General features: G+C 41.1%; 1 protein-coding gene across 3 annotated transcripts in view; it reads right to left on the bottom strand.

Moving 5' to 3' along the window:
* Positions 1–22,957, bottom strand: part of PARD3B (par-3 family cell polarity regulator beta) — a 1,046,263-nt gene that overhangs the window by 133,040 nt on the left and 890,266 nt on the right. For all 3 annotated transcript variants that reach the window (XM_082840795.1, XM_082840797.1, XM_082840796.1), the window contains one exon: positions 4,172–4,304. In XM_082840795.1, the coding sequence (XP_082696921.1) occupies positions 4,172–4,304 (133 nt within the window). The remainder of the gene's footprint in view (positions 1–4,171; positions 4,305–22,957) is intronic.

The raw sequence follows: 22,957 nt of genomic DNA, 5'->3' as shown, positions 1-22,957 counted from the left end.
GACGGTGGCAACCCGCTTACCTCCTTCCCACCCATGTGTCTACAAACCCCTTTTACAGATAAACATTCTTCTAATTTAGCCAAAGAAGTAAAAAGAGGAAGGAGGTATAATATATGCCATGCAGCTCTTGAAAAGAAACAGTAATAAAGGTACTAATATTTGTAGAAAGCTCTAGAGCCATCCCATTTCCAAAATTATTACTTACAGGATATTCATGCTACTGTTAAAGAAGCAGAAATCTTTATCTGCTAATAATAATAATAATAATAAAGCCCATCTAGGACAAACCACAGCCTGCTGCCAGAGGACTGTGGCAGTCTTAACAAATTTTCCAGAACATAAGATGCCAGCAGATAACAGGTATTAGGTTTTCTTCTGGCAAATCTGAACACTTCACAGCTAGCCTATCTTGCTCTCTTAATTGGGCCTATAAAAACTCACCAGGCATCTCTTGGAGCCATTGAAATTCCCTCCACTTGTTCTTTACAGCTTTTCAGAGCCTAGATGGGAAAACAGCTACCAAACAGACTTGCTGAAAAGAATTTTAAGGTCTCATGTCTATATTTACAAACCTTGCAATCTGTGTGTATTCATTTATTTCAACACAAATGAAGTGAATAAATCAGGAGCTCCTTTGGGAAAAGAAAAACCACCATATTTGAGAGAAAAAGAACAAAATATGTGACTGAGGCAACTCCCAAATGTTCTCTATCGCTTTCCCAGCACCCCTCATGCACACCCTGCTTCCAACAGAATTAACTGCATTCTCTGCACTCATTTAGAAGATAATACTACTCTACACTACAGCATTTCTCACATATATTAATGTCCTTTCTTTTGGTTTTGGCTTAGATGTCTGTATTCCTGGCTAGACTGTGAGTTCCTCCGACATAGAGATGATATATTATTGTTACCAGTACTGCGCTTATGCTAAGGCTGAGCAAATATTGGTTAAAATTGAATAGGAGACACAGAAAAAAGAGAAGGAAAAGAGAGAGAGGTATGAGAGCAAGGGAGAACCCAAGAGAGCAGTAAGAGAAATCTTTGGCTCTGGGCCACTGGGCAGGTGTAACATAGGTAGAAAACTACCCACAAGATGGCCTGGGAAGATGCAGGAAGTCTGAGGGGGGTCAAAGAAAAAAAGAGTGCTAAAAATACATTCCAAAAAATATTAATAAGGAGCAGCCTTTCCTAAAAGCATACTCCAAAATTTCTCTAGGATTGTCTTCCAAGTTTCTAATATACAGCCTGCAAATTTCATTATACATTTCTTGTGCAGAAAATGACAACTGTATCATTACACCTGGCTAAAAGTGACTGTAAACTGTACCCTAATTTCAGAGATGTGAAAAATAAAATAAACAAACAATAAAACCACCAGAAAACTATGAACAGAACCTAATAATCTTTTCAGTGATTCATAGATCCTAATACTCTTTCCGTGATTTTTTTTTTTCGGTACGTGGGCCTCTCACTGTTGTGCCCTCTCCCGTTGCGGAGCCCAGGCTCCGGATGCGCAGGCTCAGCGGCCATGGCTCACGGGCCCAGCCGCTCCACGGCATGTGGGATCTTCCCGGACCGGGGCACGAACCCGTGTCCCCTGCACCGGCAGGCGGACTCTCAACCACTGTGCAGGGAAGCCCTCCGTGATTGTTTTAATAATTTTGGATTTGAAGACTTTTGTGAGCATGCTTTCATTCTTTTTGGCCTTTTAAAAAAGTAGTTATTAGGTAACTTATTCCCCTAATTTCCTTCTCGATAGATCAGAAGTTCCCCAGTATAGTGTGACTGGAGGGGATATTTGTCAGGCCTCTCAGTCTGAGGTACTGGGAGCTTGGGGGATTCTGAGTCGATGACAGTATTTTTTGATGACGCTGTTCCATGTACTGATCTTGTTAGATAAGTAGAACTACTTCAGTGTTTCCTGAAGCAATTGGAATCAATGCCCTACTTTTAGACTTGTGAGTCAGAAAGCTTGATGACCACCTGGAGAAGCACCTGGGAGCCCTCTCTTGGGTCCCATCCCTCCCCTTCATGGACTGTCTATCCGTTTTTAACAGGCACTCTCGGTGATCCTGAAGACCAGCCAATCTAGGAACCACAGTCTCATAAAAGCTGCCTTGTTGTGTCTGGCTGACTGGCAGGAATGAAATGGTAACTTTCTAAACTTGCCTTCCTAGATCTCTCCAAAAGTAGCAAGGCAACGGGGTGATCTCTCAGGTCTACGCTGGACAAAAGATACTAGTGTTTTTCCTTGGCTTGTGGAGAGGACGGGAAAGGATGCTGAGATTCTAATCCCTGGTTTGGAGTATCACAGCCAATCACAATGAACAGTCATCTTTTATGACAGTGCATTTCCCAAGCATCCCTTTGGGAAGCTGGAGTCCCCAGCTGTCTGGGAAATGTAAAATCAGTCACTTTTGGCAAAGCTCAACACACCCGAGCATGGGAAACACAAATGAAAATAGAGAGACTCTTTTACTCACTAGATTGTTTGTCTGGTTACACATTTGCTCAGCACAGAAACAGAATCATCAAGATAGGGAGGACACAAGTGTGTAGTTATCTAGCTCAGGTTTGATGAAGGTAAGAGGAAACTTTAAGTCTCATGAGTGTAAGCATTTTCATCCTTTCAGCTTGATGCAAGGAGATCATATAAAGTAAGGTCCAAACAACAGGGACTACTTTATCTAAAATTACTTATCTTATTTTGCTCATAGGAATTCACACCGGTTTTGAGAAGGAAGACTTTTCAATGCACTGGACATGGTGGGAACAACTTCCCTTTATTTTATTGTCCGTTTGGTTGAGGGAACAGAGCCTCATGTATAGAGTCTTTCATCAAAGTCAATAAGTCAATCTGATTAAGCTTGAAATGAATTGTTGTAGATGGTTACTCTGTGAACATCTTTCTCTTCTGTTACTGAGAGTCTAAATGACCAGTCGCCCCATCACTGTAAATGCCATTCTGCCTAATCCTAACATCTGTAATAAAACCAGTAAATAGCTGTTTGTTCGGATGTGTAGTCACAGGATGCTTATCTGTGGAAGAGGCTGAAGCCATTTGGTTGGAGATCGCTAATCCTTACTGTGTGCTTCTGATTAGTGTTTTTAAACTCTGCCATATAAGGAAGAGTCTATGGGGCTAAGAAATTTCAGTCGCTCTGCACAACAGTGGTGGATGCTGAAACTGAGTTTGGAGCCCCTGTGTAAAAGTACTAGGTTTCATGCATGAGAAACCACAGTATCCAAGTGAAGACTAGAGGGAATCAGCTCATTGGCTGGACTCTACTCTCCCTACTCTGACCTCGTGAACACAAATATGAGTGTGAAAATCAAGAAAGGAAACTTTCCTTTAATACATCTGTCCTTCGAAAGAGCTGGTGTGGCACCAGGGATAAGACAATTCCTTATGGGGTTCTCAAAACAGCACTAAAAACTGCAGGAGAAGAGGCAGTAATCATCAAAGAGGATGAGTGAGAACCTTGCCTTCTTGAAAAGGGCAAGAGAATGAATCATGCTATTTTGAAAAAACCCCAGAAAATATCTCTTTAGAGGTAACAATATTCTTTTCTCTTCCCAAACGTTGAAGGATTTGGCACAGAGAACCCTCTAATAAAAAACTGCCCTTATCTCAAAATAAAATGATCTTAGTGTACTGGTAAGATCAGCAAAATGTAAATTGTTCAGATGCAATACACAAACAGTTGATATCTTTGAATTGATATCTTTCGGACCCTTCTGAAATTTATTTCTAATATCATTTGCCAAAGGAGAGATGGCTTATGTTGCATGGTCTGTTAAAGCTTGACCAGATGTCTGAGACTCAAGAGATGGAGGGCAAGGATTAAGGCTCAGTAGATGATGGCCAAGATTGCTTGTGTTCTTTAAAATAGCTAACATCTGCTCCATCCCAACAAGCTGGCATACAAGTCCAACAGGGAGTAAATATGAGAGCAATTAAAATGAACTACTGTGCATTAGGGTGGTTTGATTTACAGAAGCAACTTCTGTGGGAGAAAATGGCTGTGGTTTAGGTAATGTTCACTCTGTGAAACTGAAGTAACCTAAATATAGCTTGATGTGTACAGCGCATTCTTGGCTATGTTCTTCTGCTCTTAACTACATCAGTAAAGATGAATTCAGTGATTGCAATCAGGCATGGACTTACCCAGTGAAGGTCATAGTCAGGTCTTGCTCTTCCTTCACTGTCCTCACATAAAGCGAAAGCTTCCCTCCGAGCCTGATAATACTCCTTCCGCAACTTCTGGATGCGGTCAGTGCTTCCGCTAATGGAACGGCCACTGCAGGACATAATCAGACAGTCACACAATGTACATCATCCTGGAAACTCGCTTTTTGATTTTTTTTTTTTTTTATCAAAGCAGCTGACATCCAAATTTGGAAGATTCAGTAATATCATACAGACATGCTAGGAGAACTGTGAAATCCCTGGTAATAAAAATAAATAAAAACCAGTCTTTATGTGCATATGTTTAGCTCCAAGGGTCAAAACGTCTAACTTGGGATTAATAAATGCCTTTTGAGTGAGAACTTAAGATAAGGTCCTGATCTTTAGAGCAATTAAAAGAGCCATCACCTTTTTCTTATAATCATATGTACAGAGTTTGGTTAAATTTTAATGTAGTAACTCATTTTCTCAAATAAGTGGTACCAACTTGAGACCAGTTGTTTGAACTGAAGGTTGGAGGTGATGCAGAGTTGGCAGGTGCCACTGTTCATTTTAATGACATGTGTGAATTTCTGGAGTGGGGCTGGAGTACATGTCATTATATGGGTGTGGGCAGGACATAGAGAAAGAGAAGAAGGTGGAAGCCATGTGAAGAAGTAAAAAGAAAACTAAAGAGCTGGTCATAGAACATACCATCTTGGTTAGTTGTCCAAGCTTTTCCTCTCTCTACTTAGCTACTTCTTCCTCTCAGGAATTACAGCTTCTCCAGTGACTTATCCATTCAACCCCACACTAGTCAGCCAGTGGCTCCCTTTTAACTTGGACCTGTCACCATCAGTACCAACAGTACCAACATCACATGATACAATCAGGGCTAGGAAGCAAGGGGAGGATGCTAGGCAGGCCTCTACAGCTGATCAACTTGTTTGGTTCATCTGAGGCATAACTGAGTGCCCCATTGTGTCAGACCTTATGTTAAGACCTGGGGATCTTAAAACAAACAGAACTCGTTCACAAAAAGCACACAGTCTGGGAGGTGGGGGGCTGAAAGGGATACAGAGGACCACAATCCATGGTGACCAGTGCTGTAGGTGTGCACAGGGCCTTTGGGGACTCACACTGCTTAAGATTTAACAGGGTGAGAGCAGGGCCAAGGAAGGAGACCACAGAAGGCTCTACAGAGGAGGTGACACTTTAGCTGAGTCTTGAAGGATGCACAGGTGCTCAATAACTGGACAAGTGAGGTGAGGAAATTCCAGGTGGAGGGAAGGGCAATGCAAAGGACAGAAATGAGAAAGCACCCTGCTTTGGGGGAATGCAAGGAGGTCAGTTGGGCAAGCAGTGGTCCTCGGCTTCTTCTGTCCTGCCTCGTACCCATATTGGGTGATGAATGTTCCCTTCCTTCTCTCATTTGGGAAGCAAATTATAATAAAAAGGGAGTGCTGGTACTTTAGGGATATTCTGAACTTACTCTAATAAATGATGAAATATATCACTTGCAAATGTTGGTACTTTAACTCAATTTGTAACAATTAATCATAATGATACTCATATTTCATGGGTATGTGAGAATCACTGCTAGAGTATATACAGGGAACACGGGAGGAAACAGGGAAGAGAGACAGGTGAGACTGAGAAAAGTAGGTAGGGGTCCCACGGTGAAGACCTCTACATGCCAAAAACATCCCCAAGTATTACAGTTGAGCTTTAAGTTTAAATGAGATATCTGATAGAATGAGATATCTGAAAGCAGTAGAAAGAAGTCATCTACTATTTTGTTAAAACATTTAAAAATTATACTTAAACTATAAAAGAAAAGGGTGAGTAAACGTTTTTTGGAAGGAAAACGTTCTTCCCAAACTAGATTGTAAGTTAATTGAAAGCAGGACCACGTGTCTCAACATCCTCTGTACAAAGTTAGCACAGAGTCCTTGGCTTCCTACCTGCTCTATGGACACCAAGCAGCTTATGCTTTTGTTTAAGAAAAGACAAGTTCTTAGGGATCACATACTTTGATTTTTCTTCAATATGTATTTTTTTTATTTTTATTTATTTATTTTTTTCAATATGTATTTTTAAAACGTGCAAAGTAGTTCTAACTCTGTTTCCTGACTCTACTTTTTTTTTTTGAACGAAAGTTTTCCTCGAGAACTTGGAAAAGATAAAGGTAAGAAAAAAGTGGAACGTCTGATATGCTTTTCTGAACAATGGAAGGCAGGAAAGACAGCACAGCTCAATTCTGAACAGCTTCCCTCACTCTTGAGTGTTCTGAGCTAACTATGGGCCTGCATCCACTGTGCGGGCTTCTGCCCATGACATGCATGCATGTTTAAGCCACGCTTAAACTCACCAGATGAGTTCAATCAACGTGGTGCAAACACAGCATACATAATCTATTAGTTTACCCAAAGAAACCGAAGCACTGAATTCAAGCAGAATGAAGTCATCAGTAATAAAGGAAAAAGAAGGAAACTGATAAGGGACTGTCTTAAAAATCCCCACAATTTTCCTACATTTGTGGGAAAAAATAATCATACTCAGACCGTAAACTATTCTTCCATATGCCGATAAATAAATAAATTTCAAAATACGGGTTTGATCAGATTTCAGTTCTCAGATAGAAGGAATGGGGCAAGAATACAAAATCAGCTGTTTACGATTCAGAAAATCCCCTATGGCTGACAGGAACATGACTATTTACCCAGAGAAGAAATCTGACCTCAGAGAGAAACAGGAAAAAAGTCTAGAAATTCATGGACCATCTAAGTGCAAAACATTCTCCCTTGTGTGAATATTTTAAAGAAGTTATGGGGCACCGTGCAAACCTTTCATGATAAGCCAGGATTACATCGCAACATTCTCTTTTTTTTTTCTCTCTCTCTAACCCTCACTCTACTGCTAGTAACGGTATCAGATTTTTTCCCAGGTAGTTGGTTTATATAATACAATTAGGAATAGAAAATTCTGATTTCATCTCTCAGCTCTTCTGTGCAGATAACACACACAGGTTTACCATCAAATCAATAAAAATAAAAAAAATAATAAAACAAAAAACAACACAGCTATTGTAACCAAAGCAGTTAACTGATTCCATTTTGTGTTGAAGAGGTAGAAATTTGAAGAGGAACATAAAAATGCCTTTGTCATAAAGCAGCAATAATCATAATAGTCATAATTTATGGAACATTTATACAGCCAATATATTGATACAGACTTTTAGTTACTCCACTTTCTGCTCAGAGCAGACATCACTAATCACTTACCGCGTTCCTTCCCCATAATCCTAGACATGGCCTTAGGATCCTTCTTAACCCAGAACTTCAGAAAGCTACTACCAATCTATAGGAGCTGGAACTTGAGTTGAGTTACATAATTGCTGTGTAATGGGTGTTGTAAATACTTCAGAATCACAGAAGAATACTTAAAGGTAGCTTTTATTGTTTTGCTCCATAGACATGAGGAAGCTGAGGGTCATGGCTAATAGATGTACAAGGTCTAACTTCAAAGAAGGCTCTTTCCACCACTGCTTACTACCTTTCAACCTGCATCTCCTCCTTCATCTCATTTATATCTTAAAGACCAGGTCTTCTAACAACATACTGGGCCAGAATGGAAGTTAAGGCCAGCCTTGAGGAGTTACTTTCTGAGGACTCCTGTTTTTCCTCCCTCTATTTACATGTTAATGGTTCCATTCTCCTGGCTTTATGGAACTTAGTAGTAGAGCTTCTAAGAATTTTGCCTGATAGTTTCAGAAGCAACATTAGCTTATGATGTAACTCACATGCTCTTGCAATCATATAAAATCTGGTAAAGTATCAATAATCCCATCTCCAAGTTGCTAGTTAGAAAATAAGGCTTACTGTATTATTTGTTCACTGGATAAGGTAAAGGTTAGCCATTCTTACCAAAAAAGTTCCTATTATAGCTGTATCCATATGGAGGTGATCAACGCCACTCCTGCACTTTCAATGTGCTGAAATTTTATTTTAAATTAATTCAAGCGGTATAACAAAACAGATTTATATTGCAGTGATTTCTTGTCAATTATACTGCCTACGCCTTTAAAGGCAGATGTATAGTTAAACAGGCTTTTAACACTTTAAAGCTGGAAAGAGTTTAAAGTTGCAATGAAATTCAGAAACCATGTCATTTTCTTCATCGTCACCTATAGTAATATATCCCCAAATGCAACACACACCACAGTAAGGCATTATCTGCTCCTTCGGAATCTAACCTTATTCTTCCTAGTTCATAATTGCCTCAATTGAAATACATTTTAAAATGAGCGTTCATTTGTGCATGCCATAGTCTCCTCCCATTACTACAACAGGCTGGAGAAAAGAAACTAACATTAAGCTCCTATGACGCCTTAAGTATAATATTTATGCTTTACATACTTCATCTCATTTAATCCCCCAACTTTTGAGGATGACATTGTTATTAACATTTCACAAATGAGCACGCTGAGGCTCAGATAAGTAGCCCAATTGGTGAGTGGCGGACCAGGAGATGTGTGACTCCAAAGCCAGCGTTATTTTGACCATACCTTGCTGCCTTGTGAGAACTGCATTAAAATGCAGTGGCATTTTGTAGCAGCAGTGCACAGGCATCTCAAGACAGAGGGAATTTAGCATTTATAGCCATACCTTTTGATATTCTTTTATTTGCACAGACCTTTGTAATAAAAATAGAAATTGAAGCAGCTAAAGTAATAGAAAGACATGCAATGAAGTCTGTATTCATTAAAGAATGATGCTGGAGCAACTGCAGACAGAGATTTCTGGGTAATTAATATTACATCTCTAATAAGCTCATGTGGGAAACCGGCATAAAACTGAATGGGGTGCAAAAGAGACTCAACCTATGACAAAGAACCCACATGAAGGAGAAAGAAACTCTGGATTAGGACCAGGACGGAGAGGCAGCCAGGACTGCTGCTGGTAAAGCTCACCACTGGCTGAACTAGAGGGAGCTAGTCACTGCCAGCAAACCACTGTCCGACTTGTGAATTCGCCTGCCATGACTTTGCGTGTATGCCTAAGTGGGTATGCATGTAAATAATGTACCCTAACTATGATTAAATTGTACACAGTTAATTCCAAAGAGCTGTGTCATTTTCAGATAGCCTCAAGTCATGTAGCTCTTGGTTGTCAAGGAGAGGTGTTTGCCACCGGTGAGTAGATACCAGCCTGGGGTCCAGACCTGATGACGCAGTTAAGAACAGTCTTTATAGAATGGAACCTTAACAGGAATATTTCTACCTGGGTGAGATAATCCTTACAAACTCACTGAACAAAACGGTTGAAATTAGATGTATGCAACATTAGATGTATGTCAACAATAATCAGTAGAATAGGGACTGCTTTGAGTTTGATAGATTATTCAATTTTTTTATGATGTTACTGTACAAATGTTATTTTGATGCTTACCACAGAATATTTTAATTATGTAAACATGGTGTTCGTCTTTCTATATTTACAAAAGGGTGGAATTTTAAAAGTTTTCTCAAAAAGGTTTCCTCCTTTTGAAAGATAGGGAGTGAAGAAAAAAACTCTCGCACCCTTTAAGAATGCCAATATGCTATTCTTTTCTTGTTTGTTTCCCCCTGATGGGAAGGGTTGTTTGTCTTATCTTTCTGCATTTAAGGACCTAAGAAATCATCCTAGCTTTAAACTACAAATTTAGCAGTACCACCGTTCTGCCTTAGAAAACAGGGCATATTTTTTTCAAAGTGGGAACAGAGCTCTCAAAGTACCTGGGATTCTGTGGCATTCACACTCTTGATAACATGAATATAATAAAATCTAACTGTCTATATGCAATCTTCTCTTACTAATTATACTTCAAACTCCAAACTAAGTTCTGGAAGAGAATATTCAGCTGAAGACAGTCATGGACACAGCTATTACTTATTTTCTGTTGGTGATAAAGATTTCTGTCAAATAAGAAAAGTTAGAGATTCTTACAAGTGTACTCAGGATCATTAATTCAAAAGCATTTTGAAGATTTACAGCAACTATAGTCCAACAGCACTTACACTTCCATTCTTCAGATTTAAATTCCATAATGCAAATACACTTATATAGTGTGCCCACATACGCTAAATGAGATTTAGCAAGAAACAATGGCTTTTAATGGGGCTTAACTCCATAAAATTCTTCAAATGATATTTTCACACTGGAAAGCTCTGAAAATTACCAGTGTAAATATTCAGCGAAAATTATGATTTTATAAATTCTTTATCTTCTCCCTGCTCCTAATTTTGTAAAAAGAATATCTATTTTTTCAAAGGTATATTGACAAATAAGATTTTTCATGGTTTAGTCCAGTGAAATTTTGGAACACAGAACTGACTACCCATGAACAACATTTGGGAATTTTTCTAATTTCTTTCCCAATTCATCACCACTATGATGGTGACCCCCTTTTTCAATTATTTTTGATTAAAAGTTTCCCCAAATAACAAGAATACGCCTTTCTTCATATGGACATTTCATTTCTTTTAGATTTCAGTTATTTTGTTGATTAAAACACTCTAAATTAAGAACCCTTTGCTCACTATGATTGCCTATTAATTCCTATATTAAGAGTATGAGTTTAGAAAAAGGGTGAATAATATAATAACAGACAAAGTTTTCACATTTAGAATCTCCCTTTATTTCTAGAACTACTTTTGTCAGTTATCTCTGACATTATACTTCTTATTAGTAGGTGAAGAAACAATACTTAAACATCTTAAGAGACAATTTAATGTCACATGAAAAACTGGTGGCAGAATCTGAGGGAAAAAACTATGTTTTATGCTAATACGTTACTTTGAAAAGCATGTATTTGTATACATTTCGAAGAGTTCAACAAAATTACTCCAATGTCAAGATCCTGTGGGAAAGCTAAAAAACTGGTCCAGAGAGGGTGATATGCAAGTTAGAGTTATAAAGAAGAACGAACCCTATAAATCTCGGCCTATAATCCTGAACATGGTCCTTCCCTCAACCATCCTGACGCTGCCAGTGGCATTTTGACCCAGACGCGACAACCTGACAACGTGACTTGGCTTACCTGGGCTCCTGACTTTGCCATGGCAACCTGAGTCTGACCATTCGCCTTTCCCCACATCTTTCCTGCTTTAAGCATCTGTTCCCTTTGAGATCCTTATCTTGGTATTTCCATTCCTAGCTCAGTCAACTGACCCTCTGACTCTTATAGCTTGAAGATTTGTCCTGGAAATCTTAACCCTGGACTGGACTTTGACCCCAATGAATCAAGCCTTAGCAGGGTGGGCGGGGGGCGGGGGGGGGGGCGCCTTCCGCTGACACTTTTGATTGCCTAATGGCAAGCATTTCCACTCATACCATGAACCACGGCCACCATTTACCACTGAAAGTAATCTCATTGATGCACGAAGGGCAGCTTTCTCCCATGTGACTGATTGCTGTGATGGGGAGTCTCACCAGATCAATGTCATCTCCTCTTCTGATAAAAGGCTCTGCTCTACCTTTGCTCTTTATCACTTGAGACAACTCGAGGCGCTCTCTAATCAGAACACTCTGCTTCTCTATCTCCATTTCTAGAGAAGGTGGAAATTTCTTAGAAGTGACACTGACAGTGTTATTCACAATTCAACAGCACATGAGTTATTATTCACACCTTCAACTCACCATTATAAGCCTGTAACACATAATTGCATTATTCTGATACTGTGCAGTGACCTCCTGGCTGTGTTCAAATTTCAGAAGCTGGTTTTGCCATCAGTCATAAAATACCTATTTGAATAGTATTCTAATATATTTCCTCCAACACAGTTTTTGAGCCTTTAGTAATTTACACAAATACTGGGCACATTCGAATTATGTATAAGCATATGATACATACTGTCTTGAGACAGTTCGCCGATTTTGTTAACAATACAAAGTATGTGGGGTCACCGAAGGAATTTATCAAGTGTTTCATACGGTCATTTTTGTTTCTTCAGGAAGATTTTAAAATATAGTTGAAAAGTTCACACTGGACGGCAGCAAAATTGCCCTTCATTTCTACTCTACATCTTTGTTAACAAGCATACGTAGATGCAAAGAAAAACAGATTTGGACCAATTTGAAACTGGGCATTCACTCTGTCTTCTATTAAAGATGATGAACCATTATAATTCATGTAGTCACAGCTGTTCTGACATGGCTGAAGTACAGCGACACTGCATCACAACTGCATTTAAGTGATGCTTCAGGATTTGAGCTTAGACAAAAATGGGGGCTTGGGGGAAAACAGCAATTTAAGTAGTGACAGTGTTCCCACTGGCTATTCCATGTAATAAGCACAGGCCCCTGGACATGAGCTGAGTTGGCTTCCCTCAGTTGGTGTCAGTTCCTAAGGGCCTCTCGTAATACAGGCTTTACACTGTACTGAACGTGATCCCAGTGTTTCAAGCTATGCATTACTTGTACAACATGGCCACTGAAATGCAAGCCAACTACTTTAGCTGGTGCTCAACCAAGGGAATAGCCAGCTGATGCTGTGCTGAAAGAATGAGTGTTGGGTGGGTTTAGTGAGAGATGATAGGTAGGTCCAGTATGGCATTCTCCTGAAGTGTTTTTCAAGGTTAATTCTGACTGTACGCAACTTTTGTTTTACGTAATGGCTTTAGAAACTTAACCTTAAGACATGATTCCACGTGGAACGTTACAAGTTTTCTCAAAGAGTTTTACGGTCTAAAATAAAATTAGCAAAATAGGGATAAAAAGGTAAATGGAAGAAACCTATAAAACGTGTAGTATTTTAATAATATCACACACAAATTAATGATATCTCACACACACACCTTCTCAAAGAAGTTCTCACCAACAGTTGCAGGACTTGTGAGATAAAATTATTATCTTCTAGGCTTAAATCAAACACAGCTTGAATTTTGGAATACATATCTGACATTTAGATGTGGATTAAACTTTCAGGGTCAATTCTGGGAAAAATAAGCCTGTGTGGGCTGCAGGCCATAAAACCTTGGGAATTTCCTAGGCCTCCATGAAATTCCCTCTTCCTCAGAGGAAACACAGAAGCTCTGTCTCCTCCCAAGGGATCACGGAAGGCCATCAAAGACTGCTGATTCCCAACAGCTGGACACCTAGACCTTTCCTTCTACACAATAAGGAAATAAGGCCTAACTGACTACACAATGTGAGGGAAAAATAAGGAGATTCTAAATGAGTTAGTGCATGGATGGTGTTTTTTTAATTTAGAGGATTATATGTCAGGATAAGCTATGGTATTCTGTGCTAATCAAACATCAGTAGATTAAACCAGTAAATTTTTCCTCCCATAACAAGACTTTTTTTCCCCTTCCAAAGGAGGAGGTTGGGAAAATAATAAAAGTGAGAAAGAGAAAAAATATTCAAAAAAAGAACATGTTTTTCAATTGAAAGAAGCTAACGATTTTGATTTAGGAGCTCAATACTAGATGTTAGGAGTCAAAGCCTTCTAAATACATATGACACAAAAACTAGTTCTTACCTTTGTACCCATTAAAGGGATATACAATAAACTGTCCAAAAACCCAGAAGGGATACATGGGCCAGACTTTAATGATCACATATATGGTGTTAAATCATATTATCTCAAAAACACAGAATTCTATATGCCGTGTTCTGATGTGATTAGCATAATTCAGTCCAAGAATTTATTAAGAACATGTTTTGATTCCACCTTAATTCCTTTTGTTCCTTCCACACCTATATGCACAAATGCTGAGCTCTTCTGCAATTTTAAATAGGGTTATAATAATTATCCAATCCAAACGGATTCTCAACTCCAAAAAGCCACATAAAAATTTAACATATACTAGGTCCCAAAGGGTGTCGAATCCAAGAATATCCACAGCCCTCATCTCCCTGGGTGTAAAGTGAGCTCTGGTGACCCTGTAACCTCATGCTGACCTTCTGACATCAGGGATTTACAGGATAGAGACAGCTTATACTATAATCTCCTATGGACTGCTTCAGTTGTTTTTAAAAGGTGTTCAGATTCCTACAAATCTTTTCTAAGAGAATGGTGACTTTCTTTTTAGAATAGACTAGATAGTAATAAGCTGATATTAAACTTAGATCATCAACTGCTCTTATAAAAGTTTTCCAGTAGCCTTCTGTTTTCAGATGTGTACATTTATTTAAGCTTTTATTTATTTTTAAATATTGCCATGTCCCTGGCCCTGGTGATGTAAAGGTGATTAAGACCCAGAACCCAGCCCTCAGTGATTTCAGTCTTATAGAGGGAGATAGAAATATAAATAAACGATTACAGGGCAATGTGGCAATTATTATGAAGAAGTGTCATGAGGTATAATGAAGTCCTGCAGTAGCTCAGAGGAGAGGGTGATTCGTTCTGCTTGGGGAGGCTGGGAAAGGCCTCAAGGAGAAAGGGAGAGCAAGGAGGGGGTGCTGGGCATGCCAGTGGAAGGAACATCACATGCCAACTGGTGGCAACATAAAAGGGCACACGGTTAGGCATGGCCGAAGTGTGGGAAGCGGATGGAAGAATCCTGGGAAATAAAGCCAGTAGGGCTTGAACAGCTCCATGTGCCAATCATCCCAAAAGGGAAGATGAAGTAGAATCCTGGACCAATTTCACATAGGGTAGCAGCATCTTCAGAGTCATTCTTTATATCAGGATAGAAGACCTTTTTTTTGCGGTACACGGGCCTCTCACTGTTGTGGCCTCTCCCGTTGCGGAGCACAGGCTCCGGACGCGCAGGCTCAGCGGCCATGGCTCACGGGCCCAGCCGCGCCGCGGCATGTGGGATCTTCCCGGACCGTGGCACGAACCCGTGTCCCCTGCATCGGCAGGCGCACTCCCAACCACTGCGCCACCAGGGAAGCCCAGGATAGAAGACCTTTACTTTCTGTTTCCACATAACATAACCTATGAAATGAACCAGTTGACCTCCATGGGCCTTTCTTGCACTATATTCACTGATTTCTTGGATATGTGTATAGTTCAAGCTAAATGACTGACCAAACTACTGGCAAAAGTCACCTTCTCTTTCTGTTTCCACACCTGTTGAATACTGTACCTTGAGGACCACTTTAGTTCAAGGCAACGCGACATTGAGACTTTCAGTTTGAAAACTGAACGTCTTCTATAACTAGAGCTCTTGGTTAACCAGTAACATTACCTGGTGGTGAAGCATGACGCATCGTTAATATAGTGATAAATTTCCCATTAGAAACAGGGTACTGGCTGTCAAATCAGAGGGTGAAAAGTTAAAAAAACAAAACAAAGAAATGAAACCAACCCATTACGGGTTGACAATGACTTTTATTTTCACTGGCAGTTTAAGGGAGAGTAGTCACGGAATCTCAGTTAATAAAACAGCCATTGCTCCATTCAGGGGAGGTAACAGTGGTGCCTGAATATCTGCCCTGGAGCAATTTGTAGCTGTCTTCTTGATCTGAAAAGTGAATGAGTCCGTGGGCCATCAAAGAAGAGGGAAAATTAGGCAGTAAGCTGCTGCTGACAATTGAACCCTATAAATAACCCACAGTGAAAATGAATAAAAAACATGCCGCCTTCCAGCTTTCAGTAGCCTCTCAACAGTGTGACAGTTGCTGGTTTTATCAATCAACATGATGTCAATTACGCCTTTGTATTCATCATGGCAAAGTCACGTGTGGGGAAGAAGTATTTTGGGTTTTTTGGGCACTTCTTATACCAAAGTTTTTCCTCTTTATTTATGCCATGCCAAGGCAAAGCAGCTGTCTGATCTGTAAGCTACATGTTACATCGACACTCTTCTTCCCTAGTTCCAAAAGCTTTATTAGCAACAGTATTTAAGTCGGCTCTCAATTATCCACAGAGATGGGAGGTTTGGAAGAGCATGAAAAATAAGACACTAGGGATGATTTTGAAAACTCTTACTTATTAAGCCAACAACTTTAGTTTCTTTCCCAACAAATGTTTTCCCAGAGCTGCAAACCATCCCCCAATTAATTGACTTGATTCACATTCTTTCCCTTGCCTGGCCCCTTGTTTGGGTAAGGTACTAATGAGCAGAGAAAAGGCCAAAAGGCAGGCAGGATGGAGAAGAACAGAGGCACTACAAAGACTCAAATGGGGAGCACAGAAACTGGATGGTAGAGAGTTAATGACCCAGGAAACATTCCCCTAAAGGATTTACCAGGTACCCAGAGAGATGTAATCTTTCAGATTAAAAAGTAACAGGTATGAGTTTTCTAAGTGGACAAACAGAGCAAAACGTTATGTGGAGCACAGTGATAGAATTAATGAGTACTCACATATCCAGCTCACAGAAGCCTGTGGGTTACTGTGTTTCCTGAATTCTGCTGTTTGTCGTGAACTTTATTACTCCCCATTCCACTAAGAACTATTTTTTTCTCCCTATTTGCAGATAGATTAAGTATAGTCATTCAGATGTCATTAGTTCATCCTTTGTTAAAGAAACTCGTTCTTAGGAAGGAAAAATGAAGAACACGGTGAGTGGCATTGCATTATTTTGTGATCCCACATTAAGATGAAAGACAGAAGTATCACATTGTTTTCGAGATATTCCTATCCTATAACAAAATCATCTTTTATCCAAGTGTAAACAAGCCCACTAGCTAGAAGCTTCCCCCCACCCTAAGTTCTACATAAAATATAAGCCACAAGGCTTAAATTGGATCACTACATTATTTCTTTATGTATTACTTACCTTGACACTTCTTAAACTCAATGCTTACTATATATCTAAGAGAGCTTCTAAATTTATAACCTACCAAAAGAGGGGAATTATTTCCTCTTCTTCAAAGAAGCTTTTTCATACTGTATCCAACATAGCTGGGGAATTGGAGGGAGAAAAAGGAGAGTGGGGAGAGAGGAGGAGCCAGAGAACAGAGCTAATGGTCAAAATGCATCCTTATAATAAAATGAGCTTCTTAATGGAGGCTCGCTACAGGAATAACATTAATCCAGTATTAGGACGTTCACTGGAAAAAATATGAATGTAATTTATCTTTTTAACTGTCAGCTGCATTTCTAAAGCTCTGAAGTCTGTAGCTTCCAGGGGCCTTTTGTCTTTCTGCCATGGCAGGAGTATCTTGGACAGCTGTAAGAGCTTTCTAAGCTATCTTTCTCAAAACCCATTAGCTAACTCAAGGAACCTAATTAGAGCTGCCATTTTGATGGAGCATACGGGATGCTCAGTACAAACTAGTAACACCATCAATGTTTATTAGAGATCACAAAACCCAAAGTGCTCCATTCCCTATGAATATTAATGGGAATGCAGCAAACAAAATATTTATTAAAACATACGCTTAATACCATCAAGGTTTACAGACAGAGATTGAAAGGGAGAGGGAGAGGCACACACTTGAATTTGACGGCATGTGCCCAGGAATACACAATAAACCAAGATTTAGATTGAAGCAGCATGTAATCATTATTTTATGCCCCTCCCACTTGTCTCCCTTGGTTTTGCACCCTGGAATTCAGCAGCTCACAGCTGGGAAGACAGATGTAAGTCTAGAGAAGTCTGGAGAAGGGGGTGGAGGGAGTCTTTTTTTTTTAACAGCTGCTGAGTGCCACAAATTCTTGTCAGTGGGGAAATAAGTCTTGGTTCTCTATAAAATCAGCAGCACGATGACGTCAGTACTTTCTACCCTCCTCTAAATGAGGGTGTCACCAAATTAATCCAACTAGCTATTATCCCACATACCCACCTGGGAAGCATTTCTGCCAGGGCATGGCCCTGAATCAAGGGGTGTCTAAGGCTTGATGTATCCCTGCTGTTGTGCAGATCGGGCTCCCACTGCCCGTGTTGGGTAGACACACACAGGGATAGACACACACACTTCTGCTGAGGCCCAGAAGACTCTGTTCCTCATTCTCTTCTCTTGGGAGCAATTAAAGGACCTTTGTGAATTGTTACTGTCCAGCAGCCCTTGCTCTGCCCTCGAGCTGTTGCCTCCTGTCTCTCTTTCCCCCTTTTCACCAGACTTTAAAGAAGAATCGCCTCTGTCGTCTCCTTTTGTCATCTGCTATCGTCTCTTTTGGGCTGATGACAATCTGGCTTGCACCTTCACTGCTGTTAAAACTGTTCTCTGGGGCTTCCCAGGTGGCGCAGTGGTTGAGAGTCCGCCTGCCAATGCAGGGGACACGGGTTCGTGCCCTGGTCTGGGAGGATTCCACACGCCGCAGAGTGGCTGGGCCCATGAGCCATGGCCGCTGAGCCTACGCGTCCGGAGCCTGTGCTCCGCAACAGGAGAGGCCACAGCAGTGAGAGGCTCATGTACCGCAAAACAACAACAACAACAACAAAACAAACTAACAAACAAAAAACTGTTCTCTGGAGGCTCAGGCAAACCCTAGCCTCTGCAGGACTAGACACCGGACAGCAACCTCCCTCCTTCTTTGTTTCCTTTCTACTTCCTCAATTTCATAGTCCGTTTCCTTCAATGCCCCTCCCACTGTTCTCTAAACACAGGCCTTCTCTAGGATTCTCTAACTGATTCTTGTCCATATTTTCAATCTGGGGATACTGTTCACTCCTAGGGCTTTATCACATTCCTTCTCGTGGTCACCCATCTACTCACCCATCCATTCAACAATCACTGAAGTGCCTCAGATGGGGCACGTCCTCCACACAACTTGCCTAGATGAAGACGCACATCTCCACCTGGGACACCACGAGGGAGCTCCAAGGACCATGCTCAGCCCTTGCTCCTCATTTGTACCTGAAGTGTACCAACACCTTATACTCAACATGTTCAGAAACAATTTCCTCACGTCTCTCCTGAAATCTACTTTCCCTCCTGTCTTCCTGGCTTTTTCTTTGCTTTCCCACGTTCATCTAGGCTTAAAACAATGACTAGCATTCAGAGCACAGGCTCTGGATCCAGGCTGCCTGGGTTCGGATTCTGGTTCTGCCACTTCCCTTCTCCTTGCCTTGGGGAAGTAACTATCTATCTGTGAAATGGGGATGACGATAGTAAGAACTCAGAGGATTGTTGTGAGGATTAAATGAGCTACTACATTTAACGTAGTTAGAATAGTGCCTAGCACATAATAAGAATTCAATTTAAAAAGCTGCTCCTGTGGTTGTCGGTGTTATTTTATATTATTGTTGACTTTTCTCCCACATAGTCTACATCCAGTTGGTTGTAATCAATTGTCTCTAGCACTGTGCCTCCCATGCATTCCTTCTTCCACAAGCCTAGTGCACACACCCATTGCTCAGACCATGATAACAGCTTGGTAGCTAGTCTCTCCACCCCAACTCCGTTCTAATCTGTTGCCACATTAGCCTTTCTAAGGTATGGCTCTGTTCATGTAACTCTCCTGCTCTAAAGGCCTCTTGGCTCTCTTCCCATTGCTACACCTCCGACCCAGCCTTCTTCTCCTCCAGCCTCCCTTGCAGTCTAGTCTCCAGGGAAACTTTAATTGTTCCCTAAACCTATCCTCAGTTCTCACCCCCTCCTCCATGCCTTTGTCCGCACTGCCTCTTCTACCTGTCATTCTTTCTCCTTATTTTTAAACAATATAATTAAGATGATATCCTTCTTTTCTTTAAAAAGGTCCACTGCCTCGTCATTATGTGCAGACTAATTCTCACGTGGTCTCTGTTCCCCAAATTGGCCCCTGCTTCTCTCTCTGCCTCATCCTGACTGTTCTTTACCATGCCTAGCAGCTTCTCTCTTACTCTCCCCCGTTCCTTGCACAGCCTAAGCTTGTCACAGACCCAGGAATCTGTACTTGCTGTTCTTTCTGCCTGAAACGGTCTGCCTCAAGGGTTTCCAGGCATGTTCTCCCTTATCAGGGGGGCTTCTCTGGCTGTCTCATCTTTAGACCCTTCAAGTCCCTCCCTCCCAGTCCGCCTGCTTGTTTCCTCTGCAGCACTGGTCACTCTGGGAACACGTATTCACTGTTACTTTTTCCCTTTTCTCTGTCTGCTGACCTCCACAAGAATACCAGATGTGCAAGAGCAGGGACCTTCCACGTCCTGTCCACAGCTGTCTTTCCAGTGTCAATGCCTGGCACACTAACTAAAGGGATGGTTCTCTACCTGTGAAATCCTTCAAGATTCTTACATTGATTCAGCAAGCATTTACTGAGCATCTACTATTCACGGGCAATGGTTCTAGGCCCTGGGAATATAGGAGGAGTACAAGACACACAACTGTGCAGCCTTATGTTCTAGCAGGTGAGTGAGACAATACACCAACCAGTGGAAAAGGATATCAAGCAGAGGTAAGTGCCGCCCGGATCCTTAAAATACCATATGGTGATAAGAGAGTGACTGGGTGGCTACTTGAGACTGAGTAGTCAAGAAAGGCCTTCCTCTTTTAAGCTAAGGTCTGAATTATAAGAAGGAGCCATGCACGAGCATCTCTATGAAGAACATTCTAGAAAGGGAGACCAGCTAAAGCTAAAACCCAAAGGATGAGGGAATGAGTGTGATGAATTAAAGGAACAGAAAGAAAGAGTGGCTGGAGCTTCATACCCAAGGGATAGATGTTAAGTGACGAGGTCAAATAGGCAGGCAAGACATTACACGTGCTTTGCAGGACCTGTTAAGATCTTTGGATTTCACTCTGAGTGAAATGAGACCATGTTAGAAGATGTTAAAGCAGGAAGAAACATGATCTAATTTAAATAGTTAGAAGACAATTCCAGCTTTTCTGTGGAGGACAGAATACAGATTCTTGCAGGAGTGCAAGTGAGAAAAGATGGAGGTCTTTAGGGCGTTAGGATCATTCATGTTTTATAGAGTTTAAATCTTTGTTTAATCCCCAACCACTAGCAGCTAAGCAATGTGAGGAGTTTAATCATTCTCATGTCTTCTGCAGAACATGTCCCACTGCCCTCACCTAGGATGTGTTCAATAAACAAAATTTTGCGGGAGTGGAAAACAAGATAGTGATTTAAGAAAATGTGCAATGAGAAGTGGGAAGAAAAAGGGAGGAAACAATGGTGCTACTTAAGGGTGAGGAAGGGTCTGTGCATGGGGGTGGGAGGTGGGGGTGGGAGAGAGGGTAGGGCCACAACCACTCAGCAACACCATTAGCTGCTGCCCGGAAGATGATTTCTTTTCTGGATTTCTCCTTCTCAGGCTCATGAGCTGAACACTGCGGGCACCTGCCTAATGGTTTGGTACAAGCTACTTTGCCATTTCTAGGTATTGCCAAGATAGCTCACTATTTAAAGAAATTTCTACAGTTTCTGAAGTTTTCTTTACTGCATCATATTTTCATGGCCTCCCGTTCTCAGCCAGCAATTGCTATAATGTCTCAGTGCCATCCACTCCCATAAGAATTGTCTAGCCAAGCAGCAATGCACTTGGCTTATCAATGCTCGTGGAATATATTTGCACTGAAATGATGTTATGGGAAACCTTTTCTGTGCTATTTCATGCTAAATATAGCATGCACACTTCCAGATGAAACTGTCCGGAAACTGGGAGCGTCCAAGCTAGCACACTTGAGAGAAGGTAGGCTGGCACGATTTGCCGACCTTTAGCTTTGAATTAAATTTACCTCCTCATCCTCATCAGAGTCTAGCTGCCAAATAGCACTCGACTCTGATTAATAAAGTTTTCTAATAAGCATATCACTTTCTAGCGCTCTGCGGAGGTAGCGGAGATCTTGAGCAGGGCTAAAGGGAGAACTGCCAAATGGGAATATTACATTCTATATCCAGTACAATCAAAAGCATTCCCTTGGTTGTCAAGGCAAGTCCAGCTCTGGGTAAAAGAGAACCGACTGCGATGTTAGAAACGGGATGTGGTCACTGCCCATGAAGTCAGCCCAGCAGAAGACTTAGAAAACCGTGAAAACCCACTCAACCTGCTGCTCCAGGTTAATCTAGAATTCAATGACCCACATTTTGAAGTGCTTGCAATTCACATTTTCAGGAGAAACTGGTTGGACCTAGTAAAGGGGCTTATGGACTAGAGTAGAGGGACGAGTAGGTAAGTCTATGCAGGGTAACTGGGAAGCTCTTAGGACTTACTGCATCCAGGCTGATGACAGAAATTCTGCCTTAATTTAGTCCAAGGCTTTGATCTCCGTTAAAATACAGATGGTGCTGGATGTCTATCTCTGTAAGACATCACTCACCTGTATGTGAGTTAATGCTTTGATACCAGGAGAGAAAGTTGCTGAACCTGAGGGCCTTGAAGACTTGGTGGGTGGTTGCGTGAGGAGGAGAGGGGCTTCCCAAACGAAACCTCTCCTTGTTCCACGTTCCTTTCCACGCCTAGTTCTGCGCTGGGGTATTAGTGGTACTGAAGACCAGTCACTGATGGCCCAAAAAATGGACTGAGTGCCTGCCTTTGTGTGAAGATTCAAGAAGAAAACTATGAAACTTCTCTCAAAGAAACCAAAAAGCCTTTCCCATGCTTGTGATTTTCCTTTCCATCTTTTTCATGAACACTCAACTCCTTGCAAACGCATTCAGAGTTCAACAATGGTAATTCAGGGTGATAAGGTGGGTATTGTCTCCCACACTGCAGTGCTCTATACTGAAATCTTAGGAACCATAAACACTGAAGTCCTTCCTTCTGCACTCCCTAGACACAAGAGCGAGAACAACAGGCTAAAAGTATGTGCTTTTTAAAGTGTTTTTACTGAGCACGAGTCCGACAACAAGGAAAGACGTCTGTTTACCTCTAGAAATCTTTTCAGCTGTTGCCATTTTGTTGCTTTTGTTAAAACCAATGCCTCCAATTTCTTCACTCGAGACACTGAGACATATTCCACAACTGCACACTTCAGGGCAACTGAG

This window comes from Leucopleurus acutus (genome assembly GCF_964270905.1).
Source record: "Leucopleurus acutus genome assembly, chromosome: 6".
Lineage (NCBI taxonomy): Eukaryota > Metazoa > Chordata > Mammalia > Artiodactyla > Delphinidae > Leucopleurus > Leucopleurus acutus.
This window is presented reverse-complemented; position numbering and strand designations above follow the sequence as displayed.